The following is a 20,873-nucleotide window of genomic DNA, read 5'->3' on the forward strand; positions in this document are numbered from 1 at the left end:
TGGTCCCATCTGATACAAAACGTGACTTGTGACTTTGTTTGTTACCAAATAAAATTGCTGAAAAACATATTTTCTTGTTTGACATCTCAAGGTTGTCAAACACGTGGGACAGCTCTGACTGGCTTCCATTTAGAACACAGGAATGTATTATACTTGGTTGCAGCCATATTCCTATATGGGGCTACCACCTTTTCCAGGGCAAGGGCTGTACTGAAGAAACTCCATTGTCTGACATTTAGGGACAAACCTGTCTAATACCCGATGCTTTGTTCCCCACTCCAATTATATAAGGGCTTCAGCCCTCCTATATCACAAGCTTAAATGATACATTCCCTTCTGATCAAATCACCGCCAATCTTTCCTCTGTCAAATCTTTTCAAAGGTCAGGAAAAAAGTGTGTTCCTTCAGGATTCTTGTGCCACACTATTGCAACAGATAACCTCTTTCTTTATGGAAGACTACAAACATCTTCCTGCTCTAAAACAAAATCTGAGAAAATGGCTCATCAAGCTTCATCAGAGAGCATCGTGCCTCCTGAATTCTTCTCTGTGATGCATACTGCTTGACAACTCAAGTACGAAGATATTGAGCATTGTTCTTAGATAAGGAAATTCACTATCCTACAGGTTTTTTTTTTTTAACTGGGTTTTGAGATGTTAATACCAGTGACAAAGCATCCGCCTACAATTTCATCCGCTTGCAGACAATGCAAGAATGTGTGTGAAATTGTCACTTCCAACTTTGGATTTGTTCTAAAGTCTTCAAAACACTTAAAACTGAAAGAAAGATGAAAATGTCAAATTAAGGCCCAAAGACATGCCAAAGGTTCCATATGAAGAATTGACAGGTCTTTCATTGTTACATCTGTTATTCACTGAATAAATATTATAAGCAGTTAGTAGGGCAAAACAGATAAATATTTACTATAAGAATGTTAATCATGCGCTACTGTGTCACTTTGTTTATGCAATGTGTATGGATACTGCTAGAAATGCATTTAACCACTTAAATCTGTTTAAAGTGAAAATTACTACCCTCTATCTCTTGATGGGGCCCCTCCTTTTCCTAAAATAGCAGGTTTACAAAAAAAGGATTAGTCTTCCAGCAAGCAAATGATGTTCTATTCTTTGGGAAATAATCAAACATCACCACAACTCTCTAGATGGGTAAAGCTTTGTCAGCAAAGAATAAATCTCGTAGGAGCAGTTACAGCTCTGTCCCTCTTCCCTAAAGCTCTATTTGCCAGATGTGAAGACAGGTGAGCAGGGCACAGGGTGGGAAGATGAGGAGCACTAAATCAAAGTAGGTCACTGTTGAAAGTGCTTTATACAGGCTCTCAAAATGGAGGTAGAGTACATTCATTAAAGCATAAACTTACTGGGTAATGCACTTAAAAAGGGCAGATGGACAATTTGAAAGCATTGTAGTAATGTCACGTCCTAGTTGTTGTCTCCATCTACACTTGACAATCTCAATGCACTATAAAACAACACTGGACAATCTTTTTAATGTGCATGTTCATATTCTAAAACCACCTGTCTGAACTATGACACTTTTACTGCATATGCCAACAGCATACAATCACTGTTACACCTTTTTTTTTTTAAAAGCGCACACACACACACACACACGAGAAAAACCTCTATAACAGCTCTCCACACAACATCTTCCCCATATCAAATGTCAGAACTTGCTAAGGTACCAACCATATAAGATCATGAGCAGCCACAGCCTGTACTTACCTTTCAGGTAGGTGCTCCAGCCATTTCTGATGCCCATTGGAAAGGTAATGAAGGGAAACAGTAGTCTTCTTTAGAACCACAACAAATCTAACTGCATCCTGGCTCGCAACCAAATTTGCCATCTGGAAACTGAAAGCAGAGCAAATGCAAAGGTCACACTAAAGACTACTTCAAAGTAGGGTTCTACCACCTACTACAAAGGAGAAAGTGAGTTCATAAAAGCATTTAAGAGTGGCCACAAGGAACAGTTCAGAAAAGTGCTAAGCACAAAGCAAACCAACTTCCACATGAACGGAGTTCAAGGTTCCTTTATTTTAGTATTTTAAGTTATATCTTAGAATCCATCCCAAGTGCCGAGCCAACATGTTCTTGCATCATCTCAAAAAGGCAAATGACACCATCCTTTTCAAACCTTTGGTCATTCCTACACCACGCAAGAGTATCAACATAGGAAGGTTTTTCAGATAGCAATGTATATTTAACTATGAGTTACAGATTAAAACAAAAACATTATGAAAAGAATTGAGTCAGTTGCATTTAAGGTCGGGTGAAACACTATTTACTTAATTGAAAAGGTAAGAGTCACAGAAAAAATATTATAGGGGCTCTGCAGAAGTAACTTGTTAAAAAATATGTAGGGAACTGCAGACTGCATCATATTGAAGACATGGCTCTTCATCGAGCCCCAACTCTAGCATGGTCCATAAAGCACCTGCTTCAAGGCAATAATATCCTTCCAGGCGAGTTGTGTGCTATACAAATAAATACAATATAGATAAAGGACACTCAGGAATGTCCACAAATACAAAATGTTAGGACTGAAAAGTCCCTTTTCATACTCCAAATCTCCTGCAGAGAAAGGGCTATAGAGAAGTGACTACTTGTCAGTTGTCAGAGTTTCCAGGTGGTTAAATAATTGCCTGCCTGTTAACTTTTGTTGAGGTTAGAACAGACTCTTCATATCAAAGGAGTGCTATGAATCCCATAGCCAAATAGTATTCAATATCCTCTTCTTAAAATGGGATTTCATAGTTGAGATACCTAAAAAAAAAAGGTTTCACTGTCACCTCTCATGATTTCTTTTCATAAATGGACCCTCGTGTTTCACTTCTTGGTGCCAAATGTTAATTTACTTATCCTTGCCAATCAATTTCTGCTTTCTCATAGCAGGAGCAGCTCCAAAATGCCATAATTTGACAGTTTGGAGTTGCAACGTCATCCCAAAAGAGCACAGTGTTAACCTCATAGTTAACTATAGCCAATCATTCTAGAAAGGGAATCTTCTTCAAGCACTGAGAAATGGAGAGAGAAAGAGTGCGAGTGAGAGGGGAAGAATAGCTGTGCCATGGCAGTGAAAATAGATGTGACCTAATAACATGATATTTAGAGCGACAGTGCTAAAACACATTCACAGATTTATTACTACTACAAGTCAAAAACATTAGACTGATTCTCAGATTGCATGTAACAGTTAATTTAAACAGGGGAACAATTGTACTAATTGACTTTTCACTGTGAGGTTACCATAATAACCCCATGAATCCTGGTTGCACTAGGATATCTTGTGGTAAAACAAGTATCCATGAACAAATACCATGGCACAAACCATATGCGCAGATGTGAAGAGTAAAATGTGATAATTGTTACTATTGTTGGGGGGGCATCATGACTCACTAGCGGCTTCACCTCTTATAAGACATGGCCATTCCCCAAAGAGGGTGTGTAGGTAGTTGTAGTTAGGACCTAGTTTCGATAGGAAAGGTGTTTTTTGTTTCGCCAATAACTGGCACCGTCTAATGAATTTTCACAAAATTTTCAAAAACTAGTAAGACAGTCAGTTCAGCTGCTGTGTTGAAAGTTTTGGGGTGATTTGTCAAGTGAGGTCCTAGAAAAAGGAGGAGAGGGGATTCCAAAACGCCTTTCCCCTAATTCAATCTCCATAGGGATTGTTATAAACTTATATGGCCTGAACCACTGGACAGAATTAAACCAAATTTGGTAGAAAGGTATCACTTAGTCTGGAAAGCGCCCTTTTTGTGATTTGATATAAATCCTTTCAGTAGTTTGAGATATTAAAGGAAAAAGAAATGTATATATTCAGGGAAGTGGATCCTCTGCAAATCTGACAGTCCCTGTGCCGATATCTGAGTGATTGCCAACACTTCCTGATTCAAGTGTTGGCAGCCATTTTGGGACTCTGACTGAGCAGAGTCCCAACAGAAAAGTAAAAAGTAAAGAAGAGGGGACAGGGGAGGAATACTCTGAACCCAAGGCCTGATGATGGGTGTAGGAAGTTGCCCCCCCAGCCCCACACACACTTTTTGCTGGATGTTGATGCTAACTTGAGTGAGTGTGTGCTGGGATCTTGCTAACCAGGCCATAGCACCAGTGTTCTTTCCCTAAACTGTACCATTGTTTACACAATTGACACACCCCTGGCACAGAGTTATGTCCCTTGTGAAAGGTACCAATAGTGCCAAGGGCTCTGTTGTCAGGGAGGGCTGCAGCATGTATTATTCCACCCTAAGGGACCGCTCACCAAACAACATTGCAGCTTGGGTATGTTTTTGGGGAGAAAAAGGTAAAGTCGACATGGCATCCCTCTATGGGTGCCATGCCTACCAAACACTACCTGTCGCATATGTAAGTCACCCCCCTAGCAGGCCTTACAGCCATAAGGCAGGGTGCACTATACCACAGGTGAGGGCATAGCTGCATGAGCAAGGTGTCCCTACAGTGTCAAAGGCCATTCTTAAACATTTTAAGTTCATTGTGGCCATATTAAGAACATAGGCCGGGAGTTTGTCATTATGAACTCCACAGCTCTATGGTGGCTTCACTGAAGACTGGGACATTTTGGATTACACTTCTCAGCACAATAAACTCACACTGAAGCCAGTATTGGATTTATTGTAAAATGCACACAGAGGGCATCTTAGAGATGCCCCCTGTGTATTACCCAACCCCCTAGTGCAGGGCTGACCGGTCTGTGCCAGTCTGCCACGAACAGACAGGTTTGTGACCCTATGGGGTGAGAGCCTTTGTGCTCTCTGGGGTCAGGTACAAAGTCTGCTCTGGGTGGAGGTGCTTCACACTTTCCCCCTGCAGGAACTGCAATACTTGGTGGTGAGGCTCAAAGGATCAGGCCTCCTGGTACAGTGACTCAGGGCACTCCAGCTAGTTGAGATGCCCACCCCCTGTATCAAGACCCCCCCCCACTTTTGGCGGCAGGTCCAGCAGGAAAATTAGGAAAAACAAGGAGTGACCACTGTAGCTAGGAACACCCCTAAGATGTCGACAGCTAAAGTGAGCCCCCCCTCCTTACAGAATCATCCATCTTGTTTTAGAGGAGTGACCAATAGGGATAGGTAAGTGGCCCCATCCCCAAAAGAAGTGGGCACAGGAAGGGTGTAGCCACCATCAGGACATTGGCTACTGCCCTCTGACCCCTGTAACATCCCTAATTCTAGTATTTAGGGGCACCCCTGAACCTTGCTCTTCAGATTCCTAGCGACTTCAAGAAGAAGGACTGAAGAACCGACCCTAGCAGTGAAGACTCCAGATGACAACTGACTTGACCCCCAGCCCTACCAGCCTGCCTGCAGCTTCAAGACTCTTGCTACAAAAAGGTGACCCATCATGCAGGTCCAGCGACCTCTACAAACCCCCAGAGACCTGCCTGCCAGCAGAGGACCAAGAACTCCCGAGGACAGCAGCCCTGTCCACAAGAAACATCCAAGAAGGACTCTAAAACCACCCTGGATCCACAAGCCCAGCCCACTCTGCACCCAACGCCCACGGCCCATGTCCAGGACCAGGACCAGGTGGCCCACTGGTCCAGAGAAGGTCCTGAGGTGATTTCGCCCTGGAGTCCAACCTAGGATGACTCCACCCTGGCCAACACAACGATGCCTGCAGGCCGAATCCAGATAGCCCCCATGATCGCAACCAGATATGATGAAGACTCTCAATGCCTAAAGGTACCTCCCCCCTCCTCACCTAACTAGTAGGATAGGGCCTCGGTGCCCTTCACTGCAAGGATAGTGCTCACATGTTCAGGGTCTCCCACAGGAGAGTCTGGTTCCTCTGGGAACACTGAGGGCAACCTCAGTGAAGAGGACCTCCTTTTAGCAAGAATGGCCAAAAGGTTACCTTTGGAGAGACAGCTTCTGGCTATAGAGAGGACGAGATCAGAAATGGGCCTAGTACCCACTAATGGTGGCAGCAACTTAGCCCCTAGGGACAAAGAGCAATCTGATGCCCCTAAATACCCCAAAGGGATTGTCCACAAGTATGAAAATGGTGATGACATCAAGTCGTTCACAGCCTTTGAGAGGGCCTGTGGAACCAGAAGACTGACAAAGACTCACTGGGCAGCTCTCCTTTGGGAACTGTTTACTGGTAAGTGTAGGGATAGGCTCCTCACACTCACTGGTGGTGATGCTGAATACTATGGCCGCATGAAGGCTACCTTGACGCTGGGCTTTGGATTCACCACTGAGGAGTATGGAATTAGGTTGAGGGGGTCTCACAAAATCTCAAGCCAGTCCTGGGTTGATTTTGTAGACTACCCAGTGAAAACACTATATGGATGGATTACTGGTAGTGAAGTGCATAATTATGATGGGCTTTATAACTTGTTTATGAAAGAACACATTTTAAGTAATTACGTCAATGAAATGTTGCATCAATATCTGGTAGACCTAGGTCCAATTTCTTTCCAAGAATTGGGAAAGAAGGCAGACCACTGGGTCAAGACTAGGGTGACCAAGACTTCCACTGGGGGTGACCAAAAGAAAGTGGTTACAAAGCCTTTGCAGGGGAAGGGTGGTGAGTCACCTAAGGATAAAAGTAAAGAGTCTTCTAAAGGCTCCAAACACCCGAGTAGGAATGTGGGTCCTGAACCTCTTCACAATCTTCTCATGGGTACAAAGGTAAAAACCTTGATCCCAAAAAGGCCTGGTGTTTCAACCGTAGGCAAAATGGACACCAAACTGGAGACTAGGCCTGTCCAAAAAAGAATCCCCCTAGTACTTTACCAGCTAGCTCTGGTATAACCAGTCTCCAGATGCCCATAGCAAATCAGGGTTAACACTGAAGCTACCTTAATTTCCGAGGGTGGGGTAGATGTTGCCACTCTTGCTGTCTGGCCCTATTTTTTTATTTATTTTTTTTAACTGAATTTATTAGGGTATTTAGAGAAACAATCAGTCACAAACAAGGAGGCCCCACAATACAACAACAGTGACATTATAGATAACATTCACAATAACATATGTTCAACCCCTCAGCGATATAGGACGGAGTGTGGGTTATTTATACTCTTTTGAAACATGGGTGCATTCCTCTCACTTGAATGTGGGCCTTTTCCGGGTCCTGACTTGACCGAAATTAAAGTAGTCAAACTTCTTCCCCCCACCACCCCAACTAGCTTTAACCTACTCTTTGCTCCGTATAGTTCTGACAGTACATGCACCGAATTGCGGGGAGGGAAGGGGACCCCAATGATCAAGCCCCGTCCATTAGGACTTTGGAATGGCATAATGTAAAGAAAGGAAGGGGTTTGCAAATTGTGTGATAAAGGAATCCCAGCTCAGCTTACCTCATTCATTTCCATGCACTCTGCAGTTTTCTATGTGTCATTTGTCCCATGTTGTCAGAGGTACTCCAACAATATCTCCCATGCCTTTGTGCTCTCTGGGGTCAGGTACAAAGTCTGCTCTGGGTGGAGGTGCTTCACACTTTCCCCCTGCAGGAACTGCAATACTTGGTGGTGAGGCTCAAAGGATCAGGCCTCCTGGTACAGTGACTCAGGGCACTCCAGCTAGTTGAGATGCCCACCCCCTGTATCAAGACCCCCCCCCACTTTTGGCGGCAGGTCCAGCAGGAAAATTAGGAAAAACAAGGAGTGACCACTGTAGCTAGGAACACCCCTAAGATGTCGACAGCTAAAGTGAGCCCCCCCTCCTTACAGAATCATCCATCTTGTTTTAGAGGAGTGACCAATAGGGATAGGTAAGTGGCCCCATCCCCAAAAGAAGTGGGCACAGGAAGGGTGTAGCCACCATCAGGACATTGGCTACTGCCCTCTGACCCCTGTAACATCCCTAATTCTAGTATTTAGGGGCACCCCTGAACCTTGCTCTTCAGATTCCTAGCGACTTCAAGAAGAAGGACTGAAGAACCGACCCTAGCAGTGAAGACTCCAGATGACAACTGACTTGACCCCCAGCCCTACCAGCCTGCCTGCAGCTTCAAGACTCTTGCTACAAAAAGGTGACCCATCATGCAGGTCCAGCGACCTCTACAAACCCCCAGAGACCTGCCTGCCAGCAGAGGACCAAGAACTCCCGAGGACAGCAGCCCTGTCCACAAGAAACATCCAAGAAGGACTCTAAAACCACCCTGGATCCACAAGCCCATCCCACTCTGCACCCAACGCCCACGGCCCATGTCCAGGACCAGGACCAGGTGGCCCACTGGTCCAGAGAAGGTCCTGAGGTGATTTCGCCCTGGAGTCCAACCTAGGATGACTCCACCCTGGCCAACACAACGATGCCTGCAGGCCGAATCCAGATAGCCCCCATGATCGCAACCAGATATGATGAAGACTCTCAATGCCTAAAGGTACCTCCCCCCTCCTCACCTAACTAGTAGGATAGGGCCTCGGTGCCCTTCACTGCAAGGATAGTGCTCACAGGTTCAGGGTCTCCCACAGGAGAGTCTGGTTCCTCTGGGAACACTGAGGGCAACCTCAGTGAAGAGGACCTCCTTTTAGCAAGAATGGCCAAAAGGTTACCTTTGGAGAGACAGCTTCTGGCTATAGAGAGGACGAGATCAGAAATGGGCCTAGTACCCACTAATGGTGGCAGCAACTTAGCCCCTAGGGACAAAGAGCAATCTGATGCCCCTAAATACCCCAAAGGGATTGTCCACAAGTATGAAAATGGTGATGACATCAAGTCGTTCACAGCCTTTGAGAGGGCCTGTGGAACCAGAAGACTGACAAAGACTCACTGGGCAGCTCTCCTTTGGGAACTGTTTACTGGTAAGTGTAGGGATAGGCTCCTCACACTCACTGGTGGTGATGCTGAATACTATGGCCGCATGAAGGCTACCTTGACGCTGGGCTTTGGATTCACCACTGAGGAGTATGGAATTAGGTTGAGGGGGTCTCACAAAATCTCAAGCCAGTCCTGGGTTGATTTTGTAGACTACCCAGTGAAAACACTATATGGATGGATTACTGGTAGTGAAGTGCATAATTATGATGGGCTTTATAACTTGTTTATGAAAGAACACATTTTAAGTAATTACGTCAATGAAATGTTGCATCAATATCTGGTAGACCTAGGTCCAATTTCTTTCCAAGAATTGGGAAAGAAGGCAGACCACTGGGTCAAGACTAGGGTGACCAAGACTTCCACTGGGGGTGACCAAAAGAAAGTGGTTACAAAGCCTTTGCAGGGGAAGGGTGGTGAGTCACCTAAGGATAAAAGTAAAGAGTCTTCTAAAGGCTCCAAACACCCGAGTAGGAATGTGGGTCCTGAACCTCTTCACAATCTTCTCATGGGTACAAAGGTAAAAACCTTGATCCCAAAAAGGCCTGGTGTTTCAACCGTAGGCAAAATGGACACCAAACTGGAGACTAGGCCTGTCCAAAAAAGAATCCCCCTAGTACTTTACCAGCTAGCTCTGGTATAACCAGTCTCCAGATGCCCATAGCAAATCAGGGTTAACACTGAAGCTACCTTAATTTCCGAGGGTGGGGTAGATGTTGCCACTCTTGCTGTCTGGCCCTATTTTTTTATTTATTTTTTTAACTGAATTTATTAGGGTATTTAGAGAAACAATCAGTCACAAACAAGGAGGCCCCACAATACAACAACAGTGACATTATAGATAACATTCACAATAACATATGTTCAACCCCTCAGCGATATAGGACGGAGTGTGGGTTATTTATACTCTTTTGAAACATGGGTGCATTCCTCTCACTTGAATGTGGGCCTTTTCCGGGTCCTGACTTGACCGAAATTAAAGTAGTCAAACTTCTTCCCCCCACCACCCCAACTAGCTTTAACCTACTCTTTGCTCCGTATAGTTCTGACAGTACATGCACCGAATTGCGGGGAGGGAAGGGGACCCCAATGATCAAGCCCCGTCCATTAGGACTTTGGAATGGCATAATGTAAAGAAAGGAAGGGGTTTGCAAATTGTGTGATAAAGGAATCCCAGCTCAGCTTACCTCATTCATTTCCATGCACTCTGCAGTTTTCTATGTGTCATTTGTCCCATGTTGTCAGAGGTACTCCAACAATATCTCCCATTCTGCTGATACAGGGCGTTTCCGCAGTCCCCTATAATCCTCTCTACGTAAGGCTGCACCCTTCGCCTCCCCTAAACAGAGCAAATCAGTCTTCCATGTTAGGTCTGATGGATGAGTGAGATTTCCAGCGAATTGTGATTAGTCTCTTGGGTAGTATGAGTGCCAGGTCTGCAAATCTAGAAACCGCTACAGCTTTACCAGGTCTAGGGTAAAGGTCTAGTATACAGTGATGTACCGAATTCCAGTGTGAGGACTCAGTGATCACATGAAGTGTGTCGCCGATTTTAATCCAACAGGGTCTCAGGGACAGACAGGCCCACAACATGTGGAGAAGATCAGCTTCCTCTGCATCGCATCGGGCCATGTAGATTCTGCAGCTGGAAAAAGAGAGTGTACCTTTTGAGGAGTCAAGTAGGCTCTATGGAAGATTGCAAATTGGATAAATTTAAAATCGTGCATTGCGTGGTATATGGGATGTGTGTTCTGTAAGGAATTCCCATTCCTTATCATGTAAAGGGAGTGCCAGACCTGTTTCCCATTTTTCCAGGCGTGGGGTCAGAGATGTGCGATAGTGTGTGCGCTGTGCTTTACATACCCATTTAACCAAGTGCCTCCCCAATCCCATATCAGAGTGATTGCACCAGGTTGTGTGTTTGGGGCTCTTCCCGGTTGGAGTCCACTGTTGGCGTGTGTAATGCAATATATTGGCGTGCTTTAGAAATAGGGTGCCCGGTAGCTGAATCTGTGCTGTAAACTCTCTATGGAATACAAGGTGACACTCCTCGAAAAGATCCCCCAAAGTTGAAACTCCGCTCTCCTCCTAATAACTCAGCCAGGATGTGGAAAGAACACCAGATTGGGTGGGAATGCTGTATTAGAGGATATTGGGAGCATACAATATTGTGGGCTTGGTTAGTCTGAGTGCCATGCGCTAGTACCACAGCGGGTTCTGCAATAAAAGTGGCAGCCACAGTGCGTGTGTGCAGGTCTCCCGGGTAGTAGCTGCGACTGTAATTCCCCACCATTCAAGTATCCCTGTGTGTAGTTTATCTCCTGTAGGTGAATACTCGCTAGCCAGTGGGCTAGCCATTGCAATTGTCCTGCGAGGCAGTATGTTTAGAAATCAGGAGCGCCCATCCTCCACCCCCCATCCATTGGCAGTGGCAGTTTTTGAAGGCTAATTCTGCAGAGTCCTGTGGCCCTTGTTAGCTCTGTTCAGAGGACATTCAGTGTTTTGAAGATCAACCGCAGTATATGGAATAGGAGGTTTACAAAGTAGAGAGTATACTAGGAAGCATCACCATCTTGGCCAATGCCAAGCACCCGGCCACTGATAGGGGCAAAGAGACCCAGAATTAAATCTGGGCTCCGAATCACGTTATTGCCTTATATTAATTGCACTCTAGTAGGTCAGTGTGGGAGCAATATATCTGTATATCCAAATATCTAAATGTTTGTTGGGCCACGGGGACCTCGGTTGCGCCCTAGAAGACTGAATTGGTGGAAGCTAATCCCTCTCAAAATGAAAACGCTAGTGACTGAGTGGTTTACTTTCAGGCCAGAGATTGCGCCAAATTGCTTGAGGGTGTGGCTTATTTGCTCGAGATCCCTATTCATGTCACGCACATATAGTAGCATGTCATCCGCATATAGGGACAGTGTGTGTTCGACACCCATCATGTATTCACCATCTGCTCCCCATCTTGTGCTTTTGAACAAGGGGCTCCACTGCCAGAAGAAATAGCAATGGGGACAGTGGGCAACCCTGTTGGGTGCCCTGAGATATCAGGTAAGGTGGGGAGATATGTTTGCCCGTTTTCGCTCCGGCCGTTGGGCAGGCGTATAGTACTTTAACCCATCTGATATAGACAGCCGGTATGATGAACTTCCTGAGTACCGTAAATAGATAGTCCTATTTTAATTAATCGAATGCCAGCTGCAGGTCTAAGGAATAGCACTCTGCTTTTGGGTAAACAGATTGTGCTGCTTCCATCACCTGCTATAGGGAGGGGATGTTCAGAAGTGCTCCTACGGGGTATAAATCCACAATGATCTACATCGATCAATTGAGGGAGAAGCGGTAATAGCCTCTGTGCAAGGACTTTGCTGAGTATTTTGTAATCGGTAATTAATATCGACAGTGGTTTATAAGAGGAAAGCTTGGTTGGTGCACGGCCTGGCTTTAATAAGAAGGTGACTAAAGCTTGACTCGATGTTGCAGGGAGCTCCCAACTTTCTAGTGCAGTTTCATACATTTTCACAAGTTTTGGGGTGCACTGTGAGGCAAATATCGAGTAAAATTGATGGGTAGCCAATCTATACTCGGGGGCCTTATTGCGTGGCATCTCTCTTATGGCCAGCTGTATTTCCTCTTCTGATATAGGCCCGACAAATGTGTGCTGGATTCACCGGTCAGGGAAAGAAATCGGAGGTCTCAAAGAAAGTCTGCGCAATGATCGGGGCCGGGGGAGAGGGGGCATGGGACTGGCCCTGGCCCTATACAGGGATCTATAATATCCTTGGAATGCCCGATTCACCTCCAATTGTGTGGAGTATTGTTGGCCAGTGTGCAATATCACTTGTAGAACCGGAGTTGGGGCCCTAGGAGGTTATATCATACGCGATAGCAAGGCACTAAGCTTTGTCCTCATCTACGTGTGTCCAGTGCATGTTTGTTTTGTAGTCATAGACCCGCAATTGCTCTAAGAGTTTTGCATGTTTTTTTTTTTTATTTCTAGTAAATCGGTTAAGGGGTTGTCGTCATTGATCGCCGCCTGCTCTAGGCTGCCCATTTGATCCTCAACTTCAGTCAACTCCCGTACGATCCGACATCTGGCCCCCATCAGGGTTTTATAAGGCCACTCTTCTGACAACCACCTTAAAAGCCCCTGTAGGAAGTTAGCTCTGTATATACTATCTCAAAGTGAGAGATAGTGCACAGAGTCCAACGGTTCCCCTTAGAGGTTGATAGTGGCAAAATTAGATAAAACTAATGCTCTATTTTGCGGTAATGCGGTCGAGCAGTAGGCGTATCAGAGGGTAGTGTTAAGCATTTGTTGTACACACACAGGCGATAAATGAGGAACAGACACTCAAAGACTTAACTCCAGGCCAATAGGTTTTTATATAGAAAAATATATTTTCTTAATTTATTTTAGAACCACAAGATTCAAGATTTGAGGTAAGTACATAAAATGCAAGGTACTTCACACAGATAAGTAGGGAACTTTGATTTAAAACAGTAGTACACACAGTTTAGGTTAAAATGGCAATAAGCTATTTTAAAAGTGGACACAGTGCAAAAATCAACAGTTCCTGGGGGAGGTAAGTTTGGTTACGTTTTTCATGTAAGTAAGGCACTTACACAGTCAGTCTCCTGGGCATAGGCAGCCCACCGTTGGGGGTTCAACGCAACACCAAGTCACTGCACCAGCAACACAGGGCCGGTCAGAGGTCAAAGGAGGGCCCAAAACATATAGGTGCCTATGGAGAACAAGGGTGCTCCGGTTCCGGCCTGCTTGCGAGCAGACCAGGGGGGTTTTGTAGAGCACTGGGGGGGGGGGGGGGGGGGCAGGCGCACAAATCACACCCTCAGCGGCACAGGGGCGCCTGGGTGCAGTGTGCAAAGTAGGCATCGGGTTTGCTATAGGAAGCAATGGAGGGACCCGGGGGTCACTAAGGCAATGCAGGCAGGGCACAGGGGAGCTTCTCGGGCTAGCCACAGGCTCGGCTAGGAAGAGGGCCACCTGCTGGTCACTCCTGCACTGGAAGCTGGTTCCTCTCGGTCCTGGGGGCTGCGGGAGCAGTGCTTGGTCCAGGCGTCAGGTTCCTTGTTACCAGGCAGTCGCAGTCATGCGGAGCCTCTGGATCCTCTCTGCAGGCGTCACTGTGGGGTGCAGGGGGGTCGACTCAGGTTACTCACATCATTGTAGTCGCCTGGGATTCCTCTCTGCGGTGTTTGTTCTCTAGAGCTCGAGCCGTGGGCATGGGGTGCAGAGTGAGATGTCTCATGCTTCCGGCAGGAAGGGTGAGTTCTTTCAAAGTTGCGAAAAAGTTGCAAAGTTGGTGCAGTTTTTGAACAGTGCTGCTGTTCTCGGGAGTTTCTTGGTCCTTCGGGTTCAGGGCAGTCCTCTGGGTCCTCAGAGGTCACTGGTCCCTGTCGGTTCTTTGAGTCTGGAGACAGGCAGGTAGGGCTGGGGCCAAGTCAGTTGTCGTCTCCTTCGTCTCTGCAGGGCTTTCAGGTCAGCAGTCCTTGTTGTAGGTTGCAGGAATCTGATTTTCTGGGTTCAGGGTCACCCCTAAATACTGAGTTATGGGGGTGTTTAGGTCTGGGGGGGCAGTAGCCAATGGCTACTGTCCTGTAGGGTGGCTACACCCTCTTTGTGCCTCCTCCCTGAGGCGAGGGGGTACATCCCTATTCCTATTGGGGGAATCCTCCAATCTCAAGATGGAGGATTTCTAAAGGCAGGGGTCACCTCAGCTCAGGGCACCTTAGGGGCTGTCCTGACTGGTGGGTGGCTCCTCCTCGTTTTCCTCATTATCTCCTCCAGCTTAGCCATCAAAAGTGGGGGCAGTGGCTGGAGGGGCGGGCATCTCCACTAGATGGGATGCACTGGGGTGCTGTAACAAAAGGCATGAGCCTTTGAGGCTCACCGCCAGGTGTTACAGTTCCTGCAGGGGGAGGTGAGAGGCACCTCTACCCAGTGCAGGCTTTCTTTATGTCCTCAGAGAGCACAAAGGCTCTTGCCCCAGGGGGGGCAGAAACTCGTCTCAGTGGCAGGCTGGCACACATCAGCCAGTCCTGCACTGAAGGACTGGGTCAAATACAGGGGGCATCTTCTAAGATGCCCTCTGTGTGCATTTTGTAATAAATCCAACACTGGCATCAGTGTGGGTTTATTATTCTGAGACGTTTGATACCAAGCTTCCCAGTATTCAGTGTAGCCATTATGGAGCTGTAGAGCTCGTGTTGACAGACTCCCAGACCATATACTTAATATGGCCACCCTGTACTTACAATGTCTAAGAATGGACTTAAGACACTGTAGGGGCATATTGCTCTTGCAGCTATGCCCTCAGCTGTGGTATAGCGCACCCTGCCTTAGGGCTGTAAGGCCTGCTAGAGGGGTGACTTACCTATGCCACAGGCAGTATTTTGTGTGCATGGCGTCCTGAGGGGGATGCCATGTCGACTTTGCCTTTTACTCCCCACCAACACACAAAATCTGCAATGGCGGTGTGCATGTGTTAGGTAAGGGGTCCCTTAGGGTGGCACAACACATGCTGCAGCCCTTAGAGACCTTCCCTGGTCACAGGGCCCTTGGTACCACTGGTACCTTTTACAAGGGACTTATCTGTGTGCCAGGGGTGTGCCAATTGTGGAAACAATGGTACATTTTTAGTGAAAGAACACTGGTGCTGGGGCCTGGTTAGCAGGGTCCCAGCACTCTTCTCAGTCAAGTCAGCATCACTATCAGGCAAAAAGTGGGGGATAACTGCAACAGGGAGGCATTTTCCTATAGCCCCCAACTCCACAAGTCTTGGCGTGGTAGTACCCTCCTTCATGGCAAAATAATCTTCTAAGGCTGTGTTCATAGTGCCACATAATGCTGCATCCTCGGAGTCGGCTGCATGCACCCTGTGGGGATTGGTACAGGGACGCAACCCCAATAGTGTCACTTCCAGTGGGTTGTGATCTGAGAAGGTTTTAGTTAAATAAGTTGTGTCTGTGAATTGCCCCACCATATGGGTTGTGAAGAGGATGAGGTCCAATCGGGTATGTAACCTGTGTGGTGTGGAGAAGAAAGAATACTCTCTCAATCCCATCATGGTGTGTTCTCCACACATCTTCAAGATCCCAGTGGGTGGTCCAAGCTGCGAGGGCCTGCGCCTGCTTTACTGACATAGTGTTAGGCGGTGGTGGTGGTGGGTGTGAGCGGTCAAGTGTGATATCAAACACTGAGTTAAAATCCCCTCCTATTAACCAGCGTATAGGCATCCATTCTGCTAGTAGTGTAGACAGGCGTTGCAAAAACACATTTTTCTCATTGCTTGGACAATAAATACTCCCCAAGCCTACCTGTACTCCATCTAAGTGACCCATGGCGAAGGTATAACAACCAAGATTGTCTATTTTAGTGTGCATTATCCAGACAGCTGCCCCCCTGGCGAGTAGGAAGTGGCTACTACTTGACAACGCCCCCCCACCCCCCAAACTTTGCTCTGAGCCAGGCCACTTCAGGTGATGAGAGATGTGTTTCCTGCAGGTAAACAATAGATGTCTTACAGCGATGTAACTGGGCTAACAGCCTGTGACGTTTCTGAACGGAACCCAATCCTCTAAGAATCAGAGTCATAATCTTATAATGGTATGGTGTCGTTGCCATTGTTCTGTTCTTGTAAATGTGCGGTCAGCTGTGTTCTCATACCCCTCCCCCACCTCTAGCAGAACATGACGCATGCATGATTCAGGGTTTTCATATGGGGAAATACCAGTACAGTCAGATAATAGTGTCTGTGGACTGTGGAGTAATGGAAGGGAACAAGGCCACAGTAAAGTTCGATTTGGGAGTCTGACAAGGATATAGTAGAGTGATATGAGGGCGATTGACTGGCTCGTGCCTCCATGGTCTTCACCATCTGCAGTACTGCTACTCTACACTCGCGGGCCTCCCAGGGCAAGGCATTCCTTTTTGTCGATGTTTGCGTTGTCTTGATCTCTTACGGTGCGATTCTGGGCTTTTCCTTCCATCACTTGCCGGCAGGCCGCTGGGTATGGGCGCTCTAGCAAGTCCCAAGCAGGCTCCGGTAACTCAAAGAACAGAGCACGATTGCTGTGTAGTATTTTCAATTGTAGTGGAAATAACAGGACATATGTCAGTCCCTCCTTCCAAAGTTACTTTTTCACAGACTGGTATGATGCGTGGCATTTCTGCACTTCCAGGGTATAATCTGGAATAATGAGATGGGTGATGCTTTCTGGGCCATTTGCAACAGGTGGTCTTGATTGTGAACGTTCAGGATCTGTGCCACCGCAGGGCAGGTTGGCACTCCCGGAGGTGGGCGACATGTTGGCACTCGATGAGCTCTCTTAACAATAAAGAGAGACAATAGGCCTTCTGGTGCCACAGCTGTCAGAAACCATTCCTTGATGTACTGGGTGGGACTGGCTCCCTCCTCGCCTTCGTGCAGTACCACTATCCTCACGTTATTTTGCAACACCTGGCCCTCCGCATCCTCTGCACGATAATGCCGCTGCTGCATCCAACGTTGAAGATCAGAAATAGTGTCTGTATTCCAAGTGTGCTGGGGAGTCAGCTCAGCGAGGGTACCCTCTGCGGCATGTACTTTGTCAGCTAGTTTCTTGTGGTCATCCTTTAAGATACTGAGGTCTGTGGAAATAGTTTCTATGCAGTGCTCGATTGCAGCAAGCGACTCACGGATTTCTTGCAAAATCAAGTGCAGCTTATCTGCAGGGGGAGAAGGATTGGTAGGTAGGATTGGTGCAGTCCCCAGATGCTGAATTGTTGTGCCTCTCTGTCAGGAACTGGTGAGCACCGGAGTCCACAAAGGGGGGGGGGGGGGGGGGGGGGGGGGTGTAAACAGGGTGCGTGTTGTCTTCATGCATCGCAATGTAATTGTGCTCAAAGCTCATTTTCATGTCTAAATTGGCAGCGTGGGAGCAAACACCCACATGCACCTCCGAGCACTTTTTGCTTGGAAGCCCTGTAACAGGGCAGAGAGCAGCAGTGGCCCGACAGGCCTTGGACAATAGACATGTTGCAGAGTAACTTATGGGTGGCTCCAACTGATGCCAACTTCCCCCTCAATTATCTCAGTCTGGGTATTGGGGGGGGGGGGGTGGACCAGGATGGGAGGGGTAGATCGCCCACACCTCCTTGCCAGACCGTACGTGCACAAATCAGGGACCCCCCCAAATGCATGTCCTCCACGCTGCGCTGCACCTTCAAGCAGGGGTTTATATTACAGCAGTCCTGACCCATTAGGGTAAGCAGGGTGGTCCATCCAGGAGTTCCACACCCCAGCGCTGGTTGCTATGGGGGGCCCTATGCAGCCCTGGCACACCGCTCCTCAGGCTCCCACCCGTGGCTACTGGCGCGAGCATATGACCTCCTGGCAGGTCGAGACAGTCTACAGGTGAGGCCCATGAAGGCCTCGCTGCCTTCTGCCACAGTCAGTGTCATTCAGCCGAGGGCCCTGGGGGGGGCGCGGAGGGGATCCCTTGCAGGTCTCCCCACATTTTCCCACTCAGCTCTAGCTGTGGCTCATAGCTAGAACTGCAGGATGCATCTGGACTCCAGGGCATACTATGGGAGCTCTACTTGGTCGCGTCCACCATGCTTGGTGCCTAGCCACCCCCCATCCCACCCTTAGCTGTCCCCACAACCCCACCCCCAGGTCTAGCCCTAATATGAAAAAATACAGACAGCATCCCTTGATTAATGGGACTAAGGAAGAAGCCTTGAGCGATTCAGGGGCCAGTGTCACCATGGCGATAGAAAAACTGGTTTCCCCAGGACAGTATTTGGCTGGACAGACATATCCAGTTACCAATGCTGACAATGTAACTAAGGTTCATCCCATGGCTATGGTGAACTTAGAATGGGGTGAGGTTACTGGCCTGCAACAAGTAGTGGTCTCTTCTGCAATCACAGTTCAATGGCAGCTAGGAAATGACCTGCAGTCCTCAGCTGGGCGGAGGTAGTACTAAAAACCCATGCAACCATGCTGGGAATCAATGAGATGGTGCCTGAAGGCTAGAGCACAAAGCCGAGCATGGGGTGAAAAAGAAGTGTTGGAGTCTGGAATAATGGCCCAACCTTCAAAGAAAAAAGGCAAGATGACTGGGGGACCAGCTTCTATACAGCCAAAAGCGCCTCTTCCCAGCAAAAAGTCTTAATATCCTGAGAGGGAATTGAGCCCATGGAACTTGACCATTAACAGGTAGTGCTCTTGGGCCCAGGGTGACCCTCTAGGGACTAGCTGGGCCAAGTACAGAGGACTTGTCCCACTCTTGAAGGACTGAGGAAGCAAGCTGTTGCACATTAGAAGGGAGATGTCAGTGGCTCCCACAGCGTCTGTTGGGAGTAGAGACGTGTACACGGAGTCAGAGACCCCCAACCCTGGTGCCACCAAGCAAGTGGTAGTGCCTCAGCAGTTCGGGGAATTCACCTGAGGAAGGTTTTGCAGGCCCCTCACTATCAAGGCATCCGAGTGCCAAACAGGACAGGGCACTATTGTATACTTGGGCCACCTTTTATGTGAAGGCCACATACAACCCTTACAGCCCAAAATCCATGCAATTCTGGACTGGGAAACTCCTACCACCCAGACTCAAGTCAGGACATTCTTTGGCTTGACTGGTTATTACAGGAGGTTTCTGAAGGGGTATGGACTCATTGTGACCCCCCTCCGGAATCTGACATCTAATAAGTGCCCAAGAAAGATAACTGGACGATTAGTTGTCAAAAGGCCTTTCACATCCTGAAGGAGGCCAAATACTCAGCAGCTGTTCTCAAAATGCAGGCAAATGCCTTGGAACACGAGATAGGAGCAGTCCTGTCCCAGACCAACAATGATGTCCATGACCAGCCTATTGCTTTTATAAGTAGGGGGTTCCTCCCCAGGGAACAGTGCTGGAGTTCCGCTGAGAGGGAAGCCCTTGCTGTGGTTTGGCTCCTGAAGAAGTTGAGACCCTACTTGTTTGGTACACACTCCATTGTTCAAACTGACCAGAGACATCTTAGATGGCTGATGCAAATGAAAGGTGAGAACCCTAAAATTCTGAGGCAGTCCAACTCACTACAGCGAATGGACTTTACAGTGGAACATAGACCTGAGACTACCCATGCCAATGCAGATGTACTTTCCAGGTTTTTCCACTTAGACAATGAGGACTCTCTTGGGAAAGGTTAGTCTCATCCTCTTTCATTTGGGAGGGGGGTTGTGTGATAAAGTGCCACTTTTGGCATGGTTACCCTCTACTTTTTTACCTGATGTTGATGCTAATTTGCCAGAGTGTGCTGGGATCCTGCTAACCACGCCCCAGCACCAGAGTCCTTTCCCTAAACTGTACCATCGTTTCCGCAATTGGCACACCCCTGATACACAGCTAAGTCATTTGTACAAGGTACCAGTGATATCAAGGGCTCCCTGGCTAGGGAGCGTTCTTAGGGATACAGCAAGTATTATGCCACCTTAAGGGATCCCTCGACAAAAACATGCACACTTCTATTGCAACGTATGTGTGCTGGGGGGGAGGAAAAGGTAAAGTCGACATGGCATCCCACTCTGGGTGCCTTGCCTACCAACCACTACCTGTGGCATAGGTAAGCCACCCTCTAGCAGGCCTTACAGCCCTAAGGCAGGGTGTACTATACCACACATGAGGGCATAGCTGCATTTCCATTCTTAGACATTGTAAGTGCAGTGTGGCCATATTAAGAACATGGGTTGGGAATTTGTCATTACGAACTCCACAGCTCTGTGGTGGCTTCACTAAAGACTGGGAAGTTTGGTAACAAATGTCTCAGCACAATAAACCCACACTGATTCCAGTGTTGGATTCATTGTAAAATGTGTTTACCCCTGACAGGGGGCATCTTAGTAATGCCCCCTGTCAGGGGTGTGAAATCTAATAAAATATTTACTTGTCCGTGGGACTGGTTGCTTCTTAAATCTACTTGTCCTGTAAAAAAAATCTACTTGTGCCTTTGGTGCAGACACAGACAAGTTTCTGACCCCCATGGGGTGAGAGCCTTTGTGCTCTCTGGGGCCAGGAA

The 20,873-nt window shown here is 47.5% G+C and overlaps 1 protein-coding gene across 2 annotated transcripts in view; it reads right to left on the minus strand.

Annotated features, from left to right (window-relative positions):
• EMC1 (ER membrane protein complex subunit 1) overlaps positions 1 to 20,873 on the minus strand; it is a 621,514-nt gene that overhangs the window by 520,356 nt on the left and 80,285 nt on the right. For both annotated transcript variants that reach the window (XM_069240148.1, XM_069240147.1), the window contains exon 5: positions 1,743 to 1,871. In XM_069240148.1, the coding sequence (XP_069096249.1) occupies positions 1,743 to 1,871 (129 nt within the window). The remainder of the gene's footprint in view (positions 1 to 1,742; positions 1,872 to 20,873) is intronic.

Source organism: Pleurodeles waltl, chromosome 6 (assembly GCF_031143425.1).
Source record: "Pleurodeles waltl isolate 20211129_DDA chromosome 6, aPleWal1.hap1.20221129, whole genome shotgun sequence".
NCBI classification, from domain to species: Eukaryota; Metazoa; Chordata; class Amphibia; order Caudata; family Salamandridae; genus Pleurodeles; species Pleurodeles waltl.